The following is a 20,504-nucleotide window of genomic DNA, read 5'->3' as shown; positions in this document are numbered from 1 at the left end:
TTGTCAGGTGAATGTGGTTTAATGAATCTGATGCATTCGCTCTCTCACCACAGACTGTAAATATGAATGTTTGAAGCCTGAGTGGCGTCACCCGTTTGTTCCTGCAGGGGGCGCTGGAGTCCCATCGATGGCGGTCTCCATGCTGGAAATGCTGTCTCAGTCTAACTTTCAGTCAACCTAACGACAGGCTGAGAGCTGGAGCTGAGGCGGGTTTTAAACCTCCTGACAAACCGTTACACCGCGCCCACCTGTCAATCAGGTCAGCTACACGCCTTATTGTGAATAACTCTTATCCTTCATCAAATCAAAACTGATGAGTCATCAAAACATTCACCCCCCCGTACAGTGTGTGTCCATCGAGACATGAGCTAATCACACCTGCTTGGTTTTTTGAACCAGGCTGTAAACATGTTAATCTCTGCTGTAAAAACAGGCTTTTTAGAATGGGTGTGTATGTGACTTCCTGTGTTTCTGCAGCCAGCCTCTAGTGGACACTCCAGGAACTGCAGGATTTTGCACTTCTGCTTCATTGGCTTCATTTTTCAACACTGGAGGTTGTTGCTTGTTTTTACCCTAAAATTTTAATTTCTGCATCTTTAAAATTCTGCTGCTCGACATCTCAGGAGGAAACCTTGGTCTATATAAACATTTGAAGCAGGTGTCGTCAGGTGAGTGTTGAGAATGACACGTGCAGCTCGAGGCGACTGCCTGAACTAGCTCGCTGGCGTCGCCTCGTATATCAGAAAAAATAATGGAAACGACACCCATTCCTCTTTGTTTTCTTTTATTATTTAAACTTTTAAAAACAGTAAAAAAAATTAATAAAAATTAAAATCTGAATCACTCGATGTTCTGCGTTCGAAGTTGGACATCGCTTTTTTGTGTTTCCAACAGTTCGGACATGTCATTCACATAAAATTAAAATAAACAGGGTTACACCTTTTAAAAACAACGTGCGCGTGACGGGATCTTCACTCGTCCTGCGTGCTGGGAGGCTGAATCATCGTCTCTGTGATCTCGAAGGCGTTGATGAGCTCCTGGGAGAAAGAGGAAAAGACACTCATTACACACATGAAGATCGTTCTGTCGTCGGTTTAGTCGATGAAGTCGTCGTCTGCGTTCTGCTCACCTTCCAGATCTTTTGGTTGATTGAGACGAGGCCCTGTTTACGGGCGCACGATCCTCCAGCTTCCACCTCGTCCTCCTCCACAGGCGCTGAGTCACAAAACAAAAAAACGGTGGATCAATAATTGGATTTAAGACTTTTTCTCTTTCAAGAAAAAAAAAGAAAACACACACAAAGAGTATCCTCACCTATACTCGGTAATTTGGCTTCATCCAGATACATCCGGGCCAATCCGTCCTGCAACACAAACAGCACTGTAATACCTGCTGACCGCCACCAGAGGGCAGCTCTTCAGTCTTTTTGGAGTCGGGGTTGAATGACTATGAGGTACTTTAGCTTACACAGTGGATTAGCTTCAGTGGATGGCGGTGCTAAATCTATTCCCTTCAATCAATGTCCCACCTGAAAAATGCCTCAAAGTGTGGAATATACTCTCCACCTTTCTCGTGCAGCGCAGCATCTCTGCTATGATCATTTCTCTAAGAGGATTCTGTGAGACTACTCTGCTGTAAGACACCAGTTCAGACGTTTCAAGGCAAGTGATCAGGTATCAATTAGGGCTTTCACACATGCAGAAAACTCCAAAAAAACTCCTGATATTTCCAGTTTGAGCGTCATGTGTGACCACAAACAGCTGAATGTTTCTCCTCCAGCCTCCTCGTATTTATTCTGCAGAAAGTCAGAGTGATCTGATGTGAGAACGCAGCAGGATATAATCAGGAGAATTCACCTGGAGCCAGTGGGAGGAGCCAGTGGGAGGGGGTGGTGACCTTTATTCCCTGTGATCACTGCACGACCATAGACTGTCTGCACGCCACCTCTACCATCTCCGTGCTCTAATCAACCTGCTGCTGCATGTTTCCTGTTCTTCTCCTCTCTTTAGTTCACATTCTGTTTAACTACACGTAGCATTGAAATATGAATCTATTTTTAACCTGTATCATATCGAAGTTTTAAATGCTGTCGTCATGGTAACACACTGTGCATTGACTCACCCTGACGAGAAAAGACGTGTGGAAAATGTTCTCCACCGTCCGGGAGAAGGAGTTGGGGTCGATGACAAACTCGTAATACGATATCGGGGTCGTCGCTGTGGTAGAAACACAAACACATTAAAAAAACAACAATAATAATAATAACAGGATGTTAAACTGTTGAAGTCCAAGACGTCGACTTTAAAACTCACGGTCGTCTTGGTGATAACCCTTCAGGTAAGCCAGGATCCTTTCCACTTCTTTCACCGTCGCGTCCTGATGAGAATCCTCCATCTTCTTCAGCTGAGAGGGAACACACCGACGTCATTACATCATCTGTTTTCTGTTATTTAAAAAGCAACTAGATATGTTTGAAAGATAGATGATACATCATGTTGATTAATGATCAGACTCAGAGTGTGTTAGCAGAGAGACGAAGAGAACTGGAGCCATGAGAGTGTGACGTCATCTACCTGCGTCGGCATGATTCTCTTCGCCTCCTTGCCCGGTGCCTTTCTCTGCCGCTCTATCCTTTGCTTTGGGGGAGGCGGCTCCGCGTGGAACGAGCCCCTCCTGAAAGGAAGGAAAAAAAGACAGAAAAAAACCCAGATGAGCTGCAGCAATCAAATCCAGAAACCCAAAGATGCAATAAGATATTATATTACTAAGAATTAGTTTTTTATTATGCAAGAAGATAGTATGCAAATAGATACAAAGTTAAATAATAATCAACCTAGAACGGTAAAAAAAAACTTTTTATACTTAAAAAATGTCACCATTTATTGATCAACCAGAAATCAAAGGTTTGGTGCAGCTTGAAGGTAAAAACATGGCCGACTTATTCAAAAGACCCTAAACACTGTTGGTGAAATGAAAAATGATCGGTCTGCCTTTGCTTCATGAACCCTCTGTCGCCCCCCGGTGGTGGAATGAACTTCCAAACTCCATGTGATCTGCAGAGTCCCTCTGCACCTTTAAGAAAAAGCTAAAGACCCAGCTCTTTCATGAATACCTACTAACTTAATGATGATGGTCTCCATATTATTGATGATGATGATGGTAATGACGATGGTTTTTGTTTGATAACGTCGACTTATAAGATGGTTTCTATACTGATTAGAGCTCTCAAGAACTGCCCTCAATGTTGTGCTTTGCCTCTGGTCACTTCCTGTCAGCACCTGTGTGTCCAATCAGACTCAAAGCTGATCGTTTGCTCTTACTGACATTGTTCCCTCCTCTCTCTCTCTCCTTGCTTGTGTTGTTCTTACTCTCTGATGTACGTCACTTTCGATAAAAGCGTCTGCTAAGTGAATTGTAGAATTGTAGAAAGCATCAACACACACTGACGCACTCACATGAAGTGGAAGGAGGGCGCCGTCCTGAAACAGCACTCTGCTCTCCTGGAGAGTCTGTGCCAGGCGTCCTGAGGCAGGTATCCATCGACACCGCCGTTCTGCTGCTCGTCATCCGCGTCTTCAAGCCGGTTCAGACCCATGAAGGATAACTGCGAGAGAAAACAGAGAGAGCCTCTTTACAATCTGTGCAAAGCCACAAGCCTTCAAACCCTTGTTACAAACAACGTTATCTCTCTCACAAGGTGCTCAGCATAAACAGCGGGATCGAACGCTGTGCCCTCGGAAAACAGCATGCTGGCTTTCTCCTTCCCGAGGTCTGTGGCCACGACGAGGAGCTGAGCATCCAGCGCCGCTTCTCTCGCCTGCCGCACTGCCGGGGAAAAGCGAGGAAATCAGAGAGAGGAAGATGTTGCAGCTGCACGATGAAGACGACTGCACGCCATTCAGAAATGAGCTGCTTCTCTGATTACAACACGTATTAAGAAACATCGTATGTCAATAAGATGACAAAATCAAAATATGCAAACATAAAGGTGTTACAGTTTTCTGTAAATCTTCAGGCGTAAGTGTTTTGATCGATCATTGACTACGTTTACATGCACATCATATTCCTGTACTAATCGGAATAATGACAATATTCTGATTGCGTATGAGTCATGTCAACACTTTATTCCAATTGTCATAACTCGATTAAGCTCATTTTCCGATTATTAAAAACCTGAATAAGACCCCTGGTGTATGTCTGTATCAACCTGAATATTGGGTCATGTAAACGCGTTAGTCGGGATATGCTACTTCAAGGATTTGTTTACTTCTGCTCATGTTCAACGTGGCGAGAAACACGCAAAAGACGTTACACTTTTGGTGCGAGGAGGAGACAAATTTACAACGACTACTACTCGCTCCCACCCGTCCTCGCTGTGAGTCTCCGCGGGGCTCTGGTTGGTATCCATGGCGTAACGCGTAGAGCTCCGTTTACCATTTCCTTTTGCGTTCTCGTCGGCCACGGCTGAGGAGGTGAATGAGAGCGAGTGTTCCAGTCACACTTTGATGGAGAATGAGAATGTTACACAGTGTATCGCAGAAGCATCTTGGACTATTTGGTGGAAATGCCAATACAGTGCGTGGGAAAAGAACGCCCCTAGATGACGTCTTGTCATGACGCTACTACTACGGTTTATTCTGAATATGCTGATTAACATGTAAACGGGAATATTCCAGTAGATCAGCACTCTGCGGAGCATGTAAACACCTTTTTCTGAATATTGCCTTAACCAGAATATGGACGTTAATATGAATCTGGTGTGAATGTAAACGTAGTCGTTCATCTGGGCAGAAAAAAAACAAAATTCTGCAGAAAAAAAAAAAAAACTTGTTTGACACTTACCATCTTTAAAAAGTTTGTTTGCCTCTTCTAAAACTTCAGTGAGCTTGTTGTTGGAGAGACTCACCATATCCTCTCTGTTTTCTGTAAACACAGGAAGGAAATATCTGTCAACAAATAAACAAAAACAAAAACATCAGCTGCCCCTCTGTGTCTCTCACTCACGTTGTATTGTGTTGATGAGGTCTCTGTATTTGCTCCGGATTTCCCTCCTCAGTCCCGGGTCGTTGTCCTCATCCTGGAGGTCCCCGGGGTCGAAGGCCGACTCACCGCCGTCCCCGTTACTGACCGGTTCTGGGTCGCCTTTCCTCCGGCTGGTGGAGCCATTCTGTCGGGGAGGCTGCTCGTCATCCCCGGCGCCTCTTGCTCTCTTCATCTTGACCGGAAGTCAGTTAAGCTCACCGTTTGTGGGGATGAGCTGCGTTCAAGTGCACAATCCAACGTAAACAACGTGCCCTCCGGTGACTGAATGTTTATAATCTTTCTGTATTCAATTATTTTGATTTTATTTGAAACGTGAACTAAACATAGCCGTTTTACTCAAATTGAGCCAAAGATGATGGACAGTTCAAGAGAGTAATCCGCCGCTCTAGATCACTTTCAAGGAATTCGCGTATTGTTTAAAGGCCAATCGGATAAACGGACGACCTTCTGGATTTGGATCACATTCCCCTCGAATACTTTTTAATGATGTCAAGAAATTTCACCGATATTGAATCTACGTGTTATAAATTATAAAGGCTTCTCATTTAAAATCAGATTTATTAATGTTCTGAATATCAAAACAACGGGAAGACGTTAAGAAGTGGAAACTCCGAGCATCTGAGGAGCACGTGAATGCCACACAAAGTAGTACATAATACATTACGTTAAAAAAACATTATAACTTTAACATAATTCTAAAGAGTACGTACATAACGACAAACTAGTCCGTGTTTAATATTCATATTTTATACAACAGCTTTTATGTTAAAAGACTACAAATCTCTGTAAACTACAAGTTAAACGAGATGCAAACGTTGGTCGAGCAACCGGCAGAAACGAACACGGAAGTACTGAACATTTACCATCTAGCCTCAGTCGGTTTCATCTTTGATCGGAGCAAACGTTGGTCGAGTTTAGCTAGAAAATCAGTTGATTTAGCGACAGTCGAGACCGTTAAAACTTATGACTCGTCTGCTAAAGCAAAGATAACACTAAGAGTAAACCCTCGACATGCTCCTGTTATTGTTGTTGTTAAACAAAACCTATTTCTGTTTCTTTATGTAACTACAACGTACCTGTGTAGCAGACGGAAGGCGCGCTTTAGCAATTCATCGACGCTGATGACGATGAAGTTGGTTTGATGTTGGTGCTTCCTGCCTGAGCAGAATGAACATCAAAACAGAATATAATATATATATATTTATAATAATAATAATAATAATGATGAGGATGGATACAATAACACATGATAATATTTTTAGAAATCATACACACTAATTATTTTAAATTAAATAATCAATTAAAGGCATGTTTATGTATATTTCCTCCAGATCCACTTTTTTTTTTAAAGATTTTGGTTGAAATTGTCTTTAGGTCCTGACAGAAATTAATAACTCCTGTTCTCTGAAAAATGAATGAAGAAAATCCATCATCTGTATCAGTTGTAAGCCTGTAAAAACTTCCACCAATGTCTGCCACGAGGTACCAATCTGATGAACCAATCACACGTCTCCCTGTCTCCCTGCTCACTCTCTACCCCAATGTATACACTCGCCCCCACACTCAAAGCAGCTCTGCTTCTGGACCAAGTAAGTGAGGGGCGTGGCTTTTGAAGGGGCACAGAGGGAATGCTACTTTCAAGATGACGTTAGTTTTAGAAAATTACTGACCCTGCCTTTAAATTGTAAACAACAATACAATACTTTATTGTAACCCCATGGGGAAGTTTCTCAAAGCTTTGCACGGTTGGTACACATGAAGAAAACATATAACAGCAGTTAGAAAACACATAACAAAGAAGGGGCCAGTCAGCGTCGAAGCTTGTTAAGGGCTTCAATCGCTGAGGGGACAAAGCTCTTTTTGAAGCGTATAATCTTCCAGGTCAGGGTTCTGTTTCTCTGACCCGATGGCAGAAAAGAAAAGAGAGGGTGAGAGGGTGAGAGGGTGAGAGGGGTCCTGGGCTGCAGTGAGTGTTCTGTAGTTGAGCTGTGAGAGGCTTTGGGTAGGTAGGCCTATGATTTTCGAATAAATATTTGTGGTACGGGTGAATTTCTGTGTTCTCTCAGGCTAAAATAATACGCTGTTACAGAATAGAAGTGATTATTACAAGTTATTTTTTAATTTAAGTAATCGATTAAAATGTAAAAAAAAAAGTTTAAAAAAAAATCACATATTTTCAGTCACTTAGTTTCCTGTACTGGCAACAGAAATATAAATGTGAATACTTAAAATAGAAATGGGTTTATTAATAAAAAACCTTTTTTACACATGAAAGTGTAAAAAAGTTAAGACATTTTAATTTGGGTTAAAATTACAAATCTAATCCAAATTTCTGAATGTCTAACGAATAAGAAACCAACTTCGGTGACCGTCGGACGCAGATTACGTCAGCGACGGAGACGGTCCGCCAAGGATGACGCTCACCGGCAGAGGGCGCACTGCTCAAAAAGAAAGCTGTGAATCTGAGGCTCTTTATTCGAATCGTTGGTGTGTTACCATGGTTACCAGAGAGCGTCTTCACTGTCAGCTGATGAACTCGTATTTACAGTCCATCGTGGGTGAACTCAACACGTTTAATCTCAAAATAAGGGAAACGTTGAAACTTTAACTTGTAACGTTTGAGGTATTTTTTTAAATGTATTTTCAGAATACGTTATGGTGTAAATATCCAAATTAGGCAGAATATGGTAAAATAGGATAATCTTTATTCGTATCATGGACAGTGTATTTATTTCATGCTTTAAGATAGGCTAATTAAATTGCTGTAAGAAGGCCCTACTTTTTCAGTTATTATGAATGAAAGAATGACCTCTTCCGACCAAACATTTAAATAAGATAATAAAAACGTCCTCCAATAATTTATTTCAACACATTCTCAAATTTATTTACATTTTTATGTTATATACAAACAAGTATCCCCACTTTATTTGCCACCGTAAATAAATAAACAAATAAATAAAAATCCCAGTTTATTTACAATCCTAATATCCACCCAGTGTTGCAACAAAACATCATTTCCTCTTCCATATACCTGATAAATGTTTATTTTTATTGTTTTTATTTAATTTTTTTGTTTCAGCTCCTCACACAAACCCGTACACAAGTCCAAGTCCATCATGAGTCATTTTTGGCTAAAAACATAAAAATAAACAAACAGCCCAAGTAAGAATTTTATTATATTATTATATATATTTTGAATTTGCTGGTAAATATTTAACATTTCCTCTTGGGTTTAATTAATAAACAGAGTCCAAGTGTTGAGAGTAAGTCTGTCTGTCCTTTCTTACAGCTGAGGTGAAGAGCTGTCTGGAAAATCCGCAGTTAATCCCTCCATGACCTCTCTGGGCTGAGGAGGAGTCCAAACAATGTGCAGGACGGGAGCAGAGGAGCAGGAGCGACGCTAAGGGCCTGGAACCCAAACCCAACCCGGGTGAGTTCCTCAGGGGGGTTTTTTTAACCATGGAGGAGAATAGGTCCACTCCCCCCGGGCTCCGCTTGGACCTGAACAACTTTGACTCGGCCGAGGCGGAGATGAGTCGCTGTGTTTTAACGAGCCCCCGCTCTTTGGAGTCCTGCGCACGGCTGGGCATCAAACCCGTTGCTCTTTTAATCAAATCGCTCAACGAGTTAATAGCCGAGCAGCAGGACGCGCCCTTTGAGGCGGTGAGAGTCATGCACGAGTCCTACGAAAAGGAGAGGACCAAGCTTTTACAAATGTGCCGGGAGGAGAGGGAGAGGATTATCCGGGAGGCCGGGAGCAGGTGGCCACGCGGCTCTAAGGTGTCAGGCCTGGCAGCGAAGGAAGAGGTAAAGGACAGACTTTCAGCAGAGCCCGTCCCGTATGCAGATCTGTGTTTAAAAGGGAAAAGTGTGAAAAGCAGATCGCCCTGTAACTCCCACAGAGACCGGAGCACCGTGTGCAGCTTCAGCCTGGGAGACCTCAGACACTCCCCGAAGACGGAGAGGAAACTGGAGAAGCTCACCAAAGACATCAACAAGGAGATGTGTGTGACTCTGCCCGAGAGAGACCGCAAGATAGCCGCTCTCATGCTGGTGAAGCACGAGGAGGAGGAAGCCGGTCTGAAGCTCTCTCTGCAGGAGGAGCAGGAGCGCGAGGAGGCCCGGAGGCGGGAGGAGGCCGAGCGAGCCCAGGCGGAGAAGAAGAGGAGGAGGAAACTGAGGCAGAGTATGAGACGCTGGAACGAGGAGCTGGAGGTGCGCAGGAAACTGAGGGAGATCCGGGAGGAGGAGAAGATGGGACAACTGAAGCAGGAGGTGCTGCTGCAGGAAGACAAATGGAGGATTCTGAAGGAGGAGGTGGAGGCGCAGCGGAGGCAGAAGATGGAGGCCGCGCAGAGAGAGGCAGAGGGGCGCAAACGCTACCAGGAGAAGTCGCTGAAAGAGAGAGAGGAGGTGGAGAAGAGGCAGCGAGAGAGGGAGAGGCAGGTTGCGGCGGAGAAGGAGCACAAGGCCAGGAGGAGCAGAGTGCTGCAGGAGAAGAGGGAGAGGACGAGGCTGCAGGAGGGGAATCGCATGGAGCTGCTTCGACATGTTCTCCTCAAGCAGCGGGTGGAGCAGCAGGTGGAGGAAGAGGAGGAGCTGATGAGGAGCGCCCTCGAGAGGAAGCTGCAGCGCTCCTGCGAGAAACGCGCCCGGGTCGCGGACGCCCGGCTGAGGGAGCTGAAGGAGCGGGCGGCCCGGGAGGAGGAGCAGATCCGGAGGGCGCGTCTGACGGAGTGCGGAGCGTCCAGGAGCTCACGCACAAGCAGGTCCTGGTGCAGCTGAGCCAGCGGCGCACAGAGAGAGCCGCCCTGCACGCCGCCGCCCGGAGCCGCGTGCGAGCCCTGCAGACGCAGCAGCGCAACACGCGCAGGCAGCTCTGCCACCAGCGGCTGAGGGAGAGCATCCAGAGGGAGGAGGAGGCGGCGAGGAGGGTCAGAGAGAGCGGCCTCTTCCTGAAGGAGTGGAGGAGGGAGAGGCTGCGGAGACAGAGGGAGCAGATACAGGAGGAGGCGAACAGGCTGGCACGCGCCTCCTTCCACATGAGGGAGAGAGTGAGGCAGCAGACGCACGGGCGGACATTTGACCGGATGGCTCTGGAGGCTCAGCTGGCCGCCTCCATGAGCCGCATGAAACTATGAAAGACTTGATTTACTCCCAGCCCGACCTCAGACAGACTCAGCACCTCCTCTCTCAGCACCTCCTCTCTCATCACCTCCTCTCTCATCACCTCCTCTCTCAGGCTTTAGGACATCACCTCCTCTCTCATCACCTCCTCTCTCAGCACCTCCTCTCTCATCACCTCCTCTCTCAGACTTTAGGACATCACCTCCTCTCTCATCACCTCCTCTCTCAGCACCTCCTCTCTCATCACCTCCTCTCTCATCACCTCCTCTCTCATCACCTCCTCTCTCAGGCTTTAGGACATCACCTCCTCTCTCATCACCTCCTCTCTCATCACCTCCTCTCTCATCACCTCCTCTCTCATCACCTCCTCTCTCATCACCTCCTCTCTCAGGCTTTAGGACATCACCTCCTCTCTCAGCACCTCCTCTCTCATCACCTCCTCTCTCATCACCTCCTCTCTCATCACCTCCTCTCTCAGGCTTTAGGACATCACCTCCTCTCTCATCACCTCCTCTCTCAGGCTTTAGGACATCACCTCCTCTCTCATCACCTCCTCTCTCATCACCTCCTCTCTCATCACCTCCTCTCTCAGCACCTCCTCTCTCATCACCTCCTCTCTCATCACCTCCTCTCTCAGACTTTAGGACATCACCTCCTCTCTCATCACCTCCTCTCTCAGCACCTCCTCTCTCATCACCTCCTCTCTCAGCACCTCCTCTCTCAGGCTTTAGGACATCACCTCCTCTCTCAGCACCTCCTCTCTCATCACCTCCTCTCTCAGCACCTCCTCTCTCATCACCTCCTCTCTCAGACTTTAGGACGTCACCTCCTCTCTCAGCACCTCCTCTCTCATCACCTCCTCTCTCAGCACCTCCTCTCTCAGACTTTAAGACATCACCTCCTCTCTCAGACTTTAGGACATCACCTCCTCTCTCAGACTTTAGGACATCACCTCCTCTCTCATCACCTCCTCTCTCAGACTTTAGGACAACACCTCCTCTCTCAGACTTTAGGACATCACCTCCTCTCTCATCACCTCCTCTCTCAGACTTTAGGACATCACCTCCTCTCTCAGGCTTTAGGACATCACCTCCTCTCTCATCACCTCCTCTCTCAGACTTTAGGACAACACCTCCTCTCTCAGACTTTAGGACATCACCTCCTCTCTCATCACCTCCTCTCTCAGACTTTAGGACATCACCTCCTCTCTCAGACTTTAGGACATCACCTCCTCTCTCATCACCTCCTCTCTCAGACTTTAGGACATCACCTCCTCTCTCATCACCTCCTCTCTCATCACCTCCTCTCTCATCACCTCCTCTCTCAGACTTTAGGACATCACCTCCTCTCTCATCACCTCCTCTCTCATCACCTCCTCTCTCAGACTTTAGGACATCACCTCCTCTCTCATCACCTCCTCTCTCATCACCTCCTCTCTCAGGCTTTAGGACATCACCTCCTCTCTCATCACCTCCTCTCTCAGGCTTTAGGACATCACCTCCTCTCTCATCACCTCCTCTCTCAGGCTTTAGGACATCACCTCCTCTCTCATCACCTCCTCTCTCATCACCTCCTCTCTCAGGCTTTAGGACATCACCTCCTCTCTCATCACCTCCTCTCTCATCACCTCCTCTCTCAGGCTTTAGGACATCACCTCCTCTCTCATCACCTCCTCTCTCATCACCTCCTCTCTCAGGCTTTAGGAAAGTTAGGACAATAAATGACACATTGATAGCTGCTCAGGGTAACCATCCATTTTATCAGGAAACAAAGAATGTTGCATTGACTTGTATAAGTATGTGGATGTGTTTGTACCTGGGGACAGGTGGGAGGTGAATGTTGGGGCCTTTCAAAAATGGTACGTGACAACATGAAGGCGAGCCGTCATACTGAAAAATGAAGTCAGCGTTTTGCAAAGAGCTTCCAGGAGAGTTACAGCTTCCTTTGAAATACTAGGAAAGAATATAATGCCTTTTGCACACAATGCAAGTGTCCACTTTCAGACAAAGCCATAAGGAAACAGACATAAACAGAGGGTAGCCTACATGCTGGATGTAGTATTATTACGACCTGCTTCAGTGAGACAAACAACTTAAACAAGCTGCTCAGGAGGAAATCTTTAACTACCACCTTGTTTGATCAGTGCAGGTCACTGATCTGTGAATAGTTTTGTGTGGATATGAGGGAATGATTAAAGTGTCCCGATTTGGAGGTTTGAAAATATGCTCACCCAATGTTAGGACTCAAAGTCACAGATTCTTTTGACATCATGCCTTAGTGAAAGAGTCCTTCAGATTGTGCCATTTGTTTTTTTATTTTATTTCATAAATTAAGAATTAAATTGTAGAGGTTATAAGAGAGGCAGGAGTTGACCTTGTAGCTGCCTTCTTTCAAGATAATAATCCCATAAAAAAAGTTACAGCGCTCTTAAGTTTTCAGCCGGCAGAAGGTTGAAGGTTCAGGTGAGCGCTGCTGCAGAACCAGAGTTTAAAGGGTTAACTTGTTCCTCTGCAGATGTTTGGCTGACATGAGTGTTTTGATTCTGACCTGAGCAGGCAGCAGAGTCGAGATAAGAGAGGAATGATGGGGCACTTTAGAGTGGTTAAAGGTGAGCCGAGGTGCACGATCTGAACAACGCTCGGATCGTTGGTTCATGTTTAGCTGAAGGTTGTGTGTTTTTTTTCTTGTCCTCTGATTTTAGTCGGTGTCTTAATGTGTTACCATGTCTCACTGGATGAAGTGTTTCAAGTTTACGATGGGATTCAAGCAGAACCAAAGATTACAGACTGTAGTGTAGAGAATAAAGGGATGTTACATTGCTGAATGTTTTATATCATCGCTCAATAAATTATTACTTTAAGGTTTTTGCAGTTTTGCATTTTTTTGTATTAATGCTGCATTCATGTGCTCCTCTGATAGTCCGAGGTTATGAGTTTGGAGGTCGTTGACACTCCTTTAATTCCGATATGTTATGCAACATCCTCTTCTCCATGTTCCTCTAACTCTAACATGTGTCTCTAGTCTGTTTACAAACCCCCCAATGATGAGAAAAGTCCATCCTCTCCATCTTCTGCCTGCTCCACTTTTCAGAAAATGTGTGCTCAAACAGGCCGTTTGGAGATTTTCCCTTCATGACATCACAAAGGGCAGTAGCCCCTCCCCCATGTGGGTGACACTCCCACAGCTAGGTGTTTGTTCTGCCCTCTGAGTCTGCCTTCTCACCGTAAACAATAGGACATGGAGCGAGAAAGCACCGAGACCACCCAAGCCCTTCCAGAGAGGGGGCGTGGTCAGACACAGCTCATTCACATATTTAAAGGTACAGACACAGAAACAGCCTGTTCTGAGCAGGGCTGAAATAGAAGGGTTTATAGACATGATCAAATACAGGGAGACTTATTTACACTGAAGAAGAGGAGGAGAATATGTCACCTTTAACAACAACAAACAACATAGCTGCTATGAAGAAGGGTAGCATGTGTGAAATGTCTCGAGTTTAAACTAAATGTTGATCGCTGTTTCCAGTATTTTTGTTATAATCAGGAGGAAAAGAAACAGATCAGCTGAGCCAAGTTCTGACTGATTTCAAATTATGCAACATGTTCATCTTAAATCGTCTGGCTTGTGACATGAGGCAACAAAGATTTTCACAATGATGACCACTCGATTGTTACCATTAACAAAACATCTTTTCACCAAGTTGATGATGAATATGACGTCTAGTCGGGCAACAAATTCTTCCCAGAGTTTCCGAGTTGTTCTTCTGACTTGTTCAGGTGCGCTTTCCAACTCGGAAACTAATTTTTCCGACATTTCAGGCAGCACATGAATGCAGCGTAACACTTGGCATGGTTCTCCTTGGCATACTCATCCCAGGCCTTCGGGGCAGTTGGTTTAGGTCAGGCGCCACCTGACACAAGATGCATTAAAATTGAATAAACAATCGGACACTTTGCCTCTGCAACGAAAAAAATGTGCTGAGAGAGAAAAAACAAAAAGAGAAAGACACAAGAAGCAACGGTCGTAACAAGAGCTGGAATGTTTTTATTATCTCGTGTAAACTTCTGCAAACTCTTAACAACCCTCTGAGAGGAACAGGTGGAGTCAGCAAACATGAAATAAACTCAGTGAAACATTTGAGATGGGAGAGACCATCTTTAGAAGTCCAGTGTTGTCTGTTTCTGTCACAGCAGATTTCAACACAGACGTAGTTTCTACAGTTTAACAACTCAGAGTTGCTGGATTTGTTTTACTGACTGCAAACAAAGAGGAATTCTTTTAAAAATGAACAACCTGATTTTCTGGGTGACACGATGTATCAGGTTTAGTGGTTGTTCCTGTAAATTGATCCACTTACTGTCATCTCACTGTTACACATGGCACATCCTGTTAGACATGACGAAGCACAAATAGAGGGTTTGTTAAACTCAAACTTGGCAACAAGTTGACACCTGTCTTTTGTCAGTCTTGAGATGGATTTTCATTCTATTGAACAATACATCAGCTATCAGATTCCCTCGCATACAAACACGAACAAAAGATGTCCTCAGAACACTCCTAGTGGAACTCCTTCACGGCACCTTTGTGCTGCATTTCCTCAGCAGGTACCCTCACTCTTCATACAGTCACTGGGACTTTTTATACCCCGGCAAAAAGTCCAGCTTTTGGGGGTAGTCGTTTGTTATAAATCAGGTGTATGAATGCATGTTTGTGCTTCTCTACTGGGGCTCTTTGGGCGATGTGTAATGAGTTCTGCAGCTGTGACAGTTTTAAATTAAACGGGTGTGACCTCTTCAAACAGGTGTGAACTTTTCACTTGCAGCACATTAAGTTGCCTTGTCTTCACATGTTCTTTCGACCTGCTGGAGGAACATTTTGGTCCCCGGAAATAAAATGAAATCGGACTCACAGTTCCTCGTCATTTTTTGGTGTAAACGCAGCTTTTTTGTTTTCTACTTTGGGAAAGCCGTACAGGAATCAAACCCTGTTCAGTGTTAAGTGCTCACAGTGTTCCTTCAAGGCGTGGGCTGCTCAGTCTCTCCTCACTTCACTTATTTGCTCTGGTGTTCCTTTTGTCAGTCGTCACGAAGGCCGAGAGCGAGCACCACGGGAAGGCCGACCCCGAGGATGAGGGTGAGGCTTTCTAAGAGCCCCAGGTGTCGATGCTTGTGCGGCTCGGCAACGGTTTGCTGCTGGAGGTCTGAGGGGGGGAGGTCTGAGAGGGGGTGCTCCGCTCCGCTGCTGCTGCTGCTGACCTCGGGGAGGACGTGCACGGTGGCCACGTAGAGAAACGTCCCCGCTGAGAAGAGCATCCCCACACCTGTCGCACTGAGCTGGTTCTGAGATGAGCTGCCAGACTGCAGACACAAAAGCACCAAATTCAAAAAAATACACCAAAGCCTGAACTAAAGCTCTTCCCACACATGCACTCCTGACATTTTCTAGACAATTTCAGGAAGTTCAAGCTCTGATATTTTCATGAACTTGACATTCACACGTGTAGGAGATTATCAGTGTCAGATGCGCTCTCATAACTCACAATACTCTGTCTGGTTTAGGTGAGGATGAGGCGGCCACTTCAGTCGTGGTTAAAGTTCAAAACTATAACCTGCTGCATTCAAACATCAGCTCAGGCAGTCATACAGGCAGTCAAACCTGCAAAAGTTGATAAATTCCCCGGGGTGCATTGCATGTGTGAAAGAGGCTCTAGACTCTACAGTCACTGTCTGATGGGAGCTCTCTTACCGCGTGTAATATGAAGTAAGTGGGGATGGCGACTAGAGGCGCTGCAGCAGAAAAGGCGAGTAAATGTCCCTGGATGTATTTCTTTTCAAGACCTGCGTGCATCAGGTAGGAGACCAAACCAAAAGCAGCAGGAGCCTACGAGAAAGAGCACAAAGTCAGGTCTTATCATTCAATCTCACATCTGATCTGAAGCATTGTATATGTGGCTGAATTGTTCCTCACCTTGTGTAGAATTACAGCAAAGAACACAATCACCTGCACCGACACTTGACCTGTGGACACTGCTGCACCCAGAGCAAATCCATCAGCTACATGCAGAGAAAAGACTCGTTAGAGGTCTCTAACATCGAATGATTCAAAACATGAGCATCTTTCAGCCTTTTTTAAACACTGACTTTTTCACATGTTGTTATTCAACAACCACAGATTAAATTGTTTTTTTTTGGGCTTGTATGCAATCATGGATCTACACAAACTAATCCAACTTTAAGGTGGGAGTGAGGATGTTAAACGTTATTCAGAACTGAACAATCTAAATATAAAAAGCTTTGTTTTCATTTTTGTGAAACCCCAAAGAAAAGGTGAAACGTGTGCATCCAACAGATGTCTGCCTTTGTGACCTGAAGCTTCAGCTACATGCAGAGAACAGTCCTATTAAAACACATGTTGGTGCATTTTTTCCAAATATTAAGTGTTTTCTTTACATCAACTTCTTCACATGTTTTTATATTAAAACTGCAAAAAACTATGAATTTTCTAGCGTTGTATGGAATAGATCAACCCAAAATAAAACTACTTTTGAAGTGGGAGGGAGGGAGGGAGGGGCGTCGGCAGCACAGTGGCTAGCGCGCCCACCCCATGTACAGAGGCTCTCGTTCTCCAAGCAGGCAGCTCGGGTTCAAATCCAAATAGAGGAAATAGAGGGGTTTATAGACATGATCAAATACAGGATCAGAGTGGATTTAGAACAAGAAACTTCACACACATGTTTTGAGGAGCTCTGAGACTTTGTGAAACTGGTTGAAGAGGAGGAGACTATGTGACCTTTAACACCAGGTTGAGTAAATCTATCTGATGGCTGCAGGGTTTGAAAAGTCATGTTTTGTTTTTTTTGCCAGAGTGAGCTAAAGCCTCCAGGCTCAGAGACATTACCTCCTGTAAAACATAAGAGTCAAAGAGTCGAGAAACCACATGCCGAGTCACATGAGCTAATGAATAACTCCAGCGCTTTGTTGGGAAATTTCACTGCCTAAAGCCGGGACTTTCTTAAAGTATCTTATGTACATTGAACAAACACTTATGAATACAAATAAACTTTTACCTGCAGCATGAATAACCAGCCCCAAAGTAGCCGTGATGCCGACGCGGTTACAAGTTGATTGGTCTGAAATGACAAATTGCAACATGTTGTTAATGAAACAGTATCTTCAGCGTTCTGCCAGATGAAGCTGGAATAAGAGTTCTTCTGCCGTCTCACCTCGCATGGAAAGGTAATTGCCGATCTGATCCACGACAAACATGAGGGTGAATCCGAAAGTTAAAGCGACGCCGATGAAGAAGCGAGGCGGGGGGCCTTCTTCTGAGGAGGTGACGTTTTTATCGGAGGAGTTCGGATCGGAGGGCGCATCAGAGGAGGAGGACGCTGCAGAGAGAGAGAGAGAGAGAGAGAGAGAGAGAGAGAGATGAAGGACGAGGAGAGCGTTTGATCAGATTCACACAAAAGAGCGACAGACCGCTGCGTCTGCTTTCATCCTCCTGTGCTTCATCATCACAGGACGGTTTTACACGCCTTCATCTCAACAGCATTCACCAGAAATCTATTCATGGAGTCCAGACGGTCCAGAACTCTGATGAGCAGGCCTTTAACCTGAACATTCAAATGTGAGCCAATCACTCCTCTTTCGGCTCCCAGAATGCTAACGAATAGATTTTGTGGTCGGTCATCTCTCAACCAGGGAGGTCGGGGTTCGATCCCCATCTCCTGCAGCCACATGTCTGATGCCTCCTTGGGCAAGACACTTAACCCCAAGTTGCTCTCGCTGCTTCGTCAGCATAAATGTGTATGGATGGATTAGTTATTTCTGAGGGTCACTTTCCACAGCAGCCTCTGCCATCAGTGTGTGAATGTGTAGGTGTGACCTGCACTTTGAGTAGTCAGAAGACTAGAAAAGCGTTATACAAGCTCCGGTCCATCTACCATAAAGTTGGTGAAAATGCTTCTGAAGCATGATTCAAGTAAAAGCCGGTTCAATAAAGTGTGCTCCTCCATAAGACAACCGACCCAGATTTCTGTTTAAAAACCTCTTCACAGACTTTTTGTTACAAGTTTTTTCTTCCCAGGCAGCACAAACTCTTTGAGACTTTTTGATCCCGACCCAAAAGCTTTCTTGTTATGTTGTTCAGGAACAAATAAAAAAAAAGGACTTTGGTGTCATGATGAAACACAGGAGTTAACAGGAGATTATATTAACAGCATGCATGAAAAATAAATAAGGAAGAGGTGTGATTCCCAGACGGACGCACACAGGACAGGACTCGGAGGTTATGATAATATTTGTACACCCTGCTCACCTCTCCATGACTCTTCCAGTAAACTCACTCCCTCAGGGATGACTATGGCCAGGGCTGTCCCACACAAGAGTCCTGCCCCCAGGATGGAGACGAACTTCAGGCTTTTCTGTAAACACACACACACATTTATTTTACTGACAAAACAGCTGCAGGAATCCGTCAGACTGTCATGGAGATAAACAAATAATGCAGCGCCAACAAACAAAACAATTAAAGCGATGAGTGAGTGAAAGGAGGCTGGAGATATACAAATTCCAAACAGAGTTAAAGTCATTTTTTATTGTCTGTTTGTGAAATCTGTAACTCGTGTAAAACTTACCTCAGACAGCTTGAATAACAGCGGAATGAATCCAAGCAGAAAACAGCCAATAAACATCGCAACAGAAATTAAAGTGATAGTTAACCCTCCGTCCATGACGATCACTTAGTCTTCTTCTTCTTCTTCTTCTTCTTCTTCTTCTTCATAAAAAAGTTGACTCGTTCTCCTACATGTCAGCGTCAGATCCTCCTGAAAGCGGACAGCCCGGTCGGTGCCGTGTTGGAACTGGGCTTCATGTGCTGGATTACAAAACGCGTAAATACCATTCTGCCTTTCCACGTCGCGCCTCCGTCTCCTCTCTGCACCGCAGCAGCAGCTTCGCACCTCCCTCCCCAGCAGCACCCAGTGTTTGAGTCTGAGAACTGCACCGCCCGCCCCCAATGAACCGCTGACCCTCCAATCACCTGCCTCCTTTCTTACTTTACTTACTTACTTTTTTACTTTGATGTGGCAATTTCCTATGATGACAGTTAGTTTAGACAGTTAGTCTAAGAAGACATCTTAGTTTAAGGAACCAGTGATAGATAATAAAGATAAGATTAAGGTTACTTTACACATAACAGGCTTTCTATGACACTCACTGAATTAAAGGAAGAAAGTACAAATTGTAGCCTGCTGATAAAAGAAAGCATGCACATGGGGTATTCATACATCTAAAGAACACATTTGAAACATAATATTTAGCCACATGTAAGATGTATTGTTATATGTGATTTTTCACACTTAAATGTAGAAATCAAGTATATCCTCTGAAAATAACTCTGTGAGTCATGACTGTCTACAATGGGTGTAACACCCGAGTCCCACTGTCTGTGATGTTTTCAGAGTTTTCAGAGTCCTATCTTCACTTTGTTTACATCGCCTGGACGGCCGGCTGACTCCTCCCCTCGTGTATAAAAGTTGTTTAATTGAGGGACTAGAGAAAAGAAGAATAACATACTGTACTCACTGCTTAACTGTGTTTCTAGATCACGCTCATTTCAGGTAAATTTACATGCAGTGTGAAGATACAAGCATAATAAAGATCGCTAGCATTAGCATGCTAACACAACAATGCACCGCAAGTTGTTTTGGTTTCATGCTGATGCTCAAGGGCGACATCTGCTGGATCAAAAGGCATCGCATATAAAGCCTTTAATAGGTTAAGAAGTTATTTTTAAAAAACTTTTTCTAATTTTAGTTCTGGCCTACGTAACCCATCTTGCATGGAAATGAATAGGGGAGTTCCTCAAGGCTCAATATTCGGCCCCATTTCAGTACCTTAATTACATCTGCATGGTAAAGTATAGTGAGTTCTCTGATGACACCGCACTGCTGTCACTTCAGGAACAGACCCAACATCCATCGCACAAACATAATTAATGGAAGAAATGACAAATTATAGCCTGCTGATGAAACAATTTAATGCAAATGGAGTATTCATACATCTAAAGAATGCATGCAACATAATTTCTAGCCATATGTAAGCGGTATTGTATCATAGAAGTTGTGCTGAATAGGTTAAGAAGTTATTTTACTATGTAACCCATCTTGCATGGATATTAATAGTGGGGTTCCTCAGGGCTCAATATTAGGCCCCATTTCTGTCCCTTATTGACATCTGCATGGTATAGCAAAGTAAGTTCTCTTATAAACTGCGGTCACTTCAGGAACAGACGCAACATCCATGGCACTAACAAGTAAAGTATATTTTCCATCA

The 20,504-nt window shown here is 44.7% G+C and overlaps 3 protein-coding genes across 3 annotated transcripts; 1 reads left to right on the top strand and 2 right to left on the bottom strand.

Annotated features, from left to right (window-relative positions):
• Positions 1–767: 767 nt before the first annotated feature.
• On the bottom strand, positions 768–6,181 carry nsmce4a (NSE4 homolog A, SMC5-SMC6 complex component). The gene is made up of 11 exons (XM_061039457.1): positions 6,120–6,181; positions 5,005–5,257; positions 4,843–4,923; positions 3,695–3,825; positions 3,456–3,604; positions 2,574–2,673; positions 2,313–2,403; positions 2,122–2,216; positions 1,315–1,363; positions 1,130–1,215; positions 768–1,037 (listed from the first exon to the last, which is right to left on the bottom strand). Exons 2-11 carry the CDS (start codon positions 5,213–5,215, stop codon positions 972–974), a joined length of 1,059 nt encoding a protein of 352 aa, XP_060895440.1. The 5' UTR covers positions 5,216–5,257; positions 6,120–6,181; the 3' UTR covers positions 768–971.
• A 2,007-nt stretch (positions 6,182–8,188) lies between these two features.
• Positions 8,189–10,194, top strand: LOC132976017 (coiled-coil domain-containing protein 177). The gene is given in 2 exon segments (XM_061040963.1): positions 8,189–9,778; positions 9,781–10,194. Coding segments are annotated over 2 exon segments (1,680 nt in total). The 5' UTR covers positions 8,189–8,502; the 3' UTR covers positions 10,185–10,194.
• A 4,587-nt stretch (positions 10,195–14,781) lies between these two features.
• On the bottom strand, positions 14,782–18,918 carry LOC132975152 (zinc transporter ZIP9). Its single transcript, XM_061039505.1, has 7 exons — positions 18,806–18,918; positions 18,487–18,592; positions 17,393–17,557; positions 17,237–17,299; positions 16,138–16,223; positions 15,916–16,050; positions 14,782–15,527 (listed from the first exon to the last, which is right to left on the bottom strand). Exons 1-7 carry the CDS (start codon positions 18,899–18,901, stop codon positions 15,246–15,248), a joined length of 933 nt encoding a protein of 310 aa, XP_060895488.1. The 5' UTR covers positions 18,902–18,918; the 3' UTR covers positions 14,782–15,245.
• Positions 18,919–20,504: the final 1,586 nt, after the last annotated feature.

The sequence above is a fragment of the Labrus mixtus genome, chromosome 6, assembly GCF_963584025.1.
Source record: "Labrus mixtus chromosome 6, fLabMix1.1, whole genome shotgun sequence".
NCBI classification, from domain to species: Eukaryota; Metazoa; Chordata; class Actinopteri; order Labriformes; family Labridae; genus Labrus; species Labrus mixtus.
Note: the sequence above shows the minus strand (reverse complement) of the source record. Positions and strands in the feature narration are given on the sequence as shown.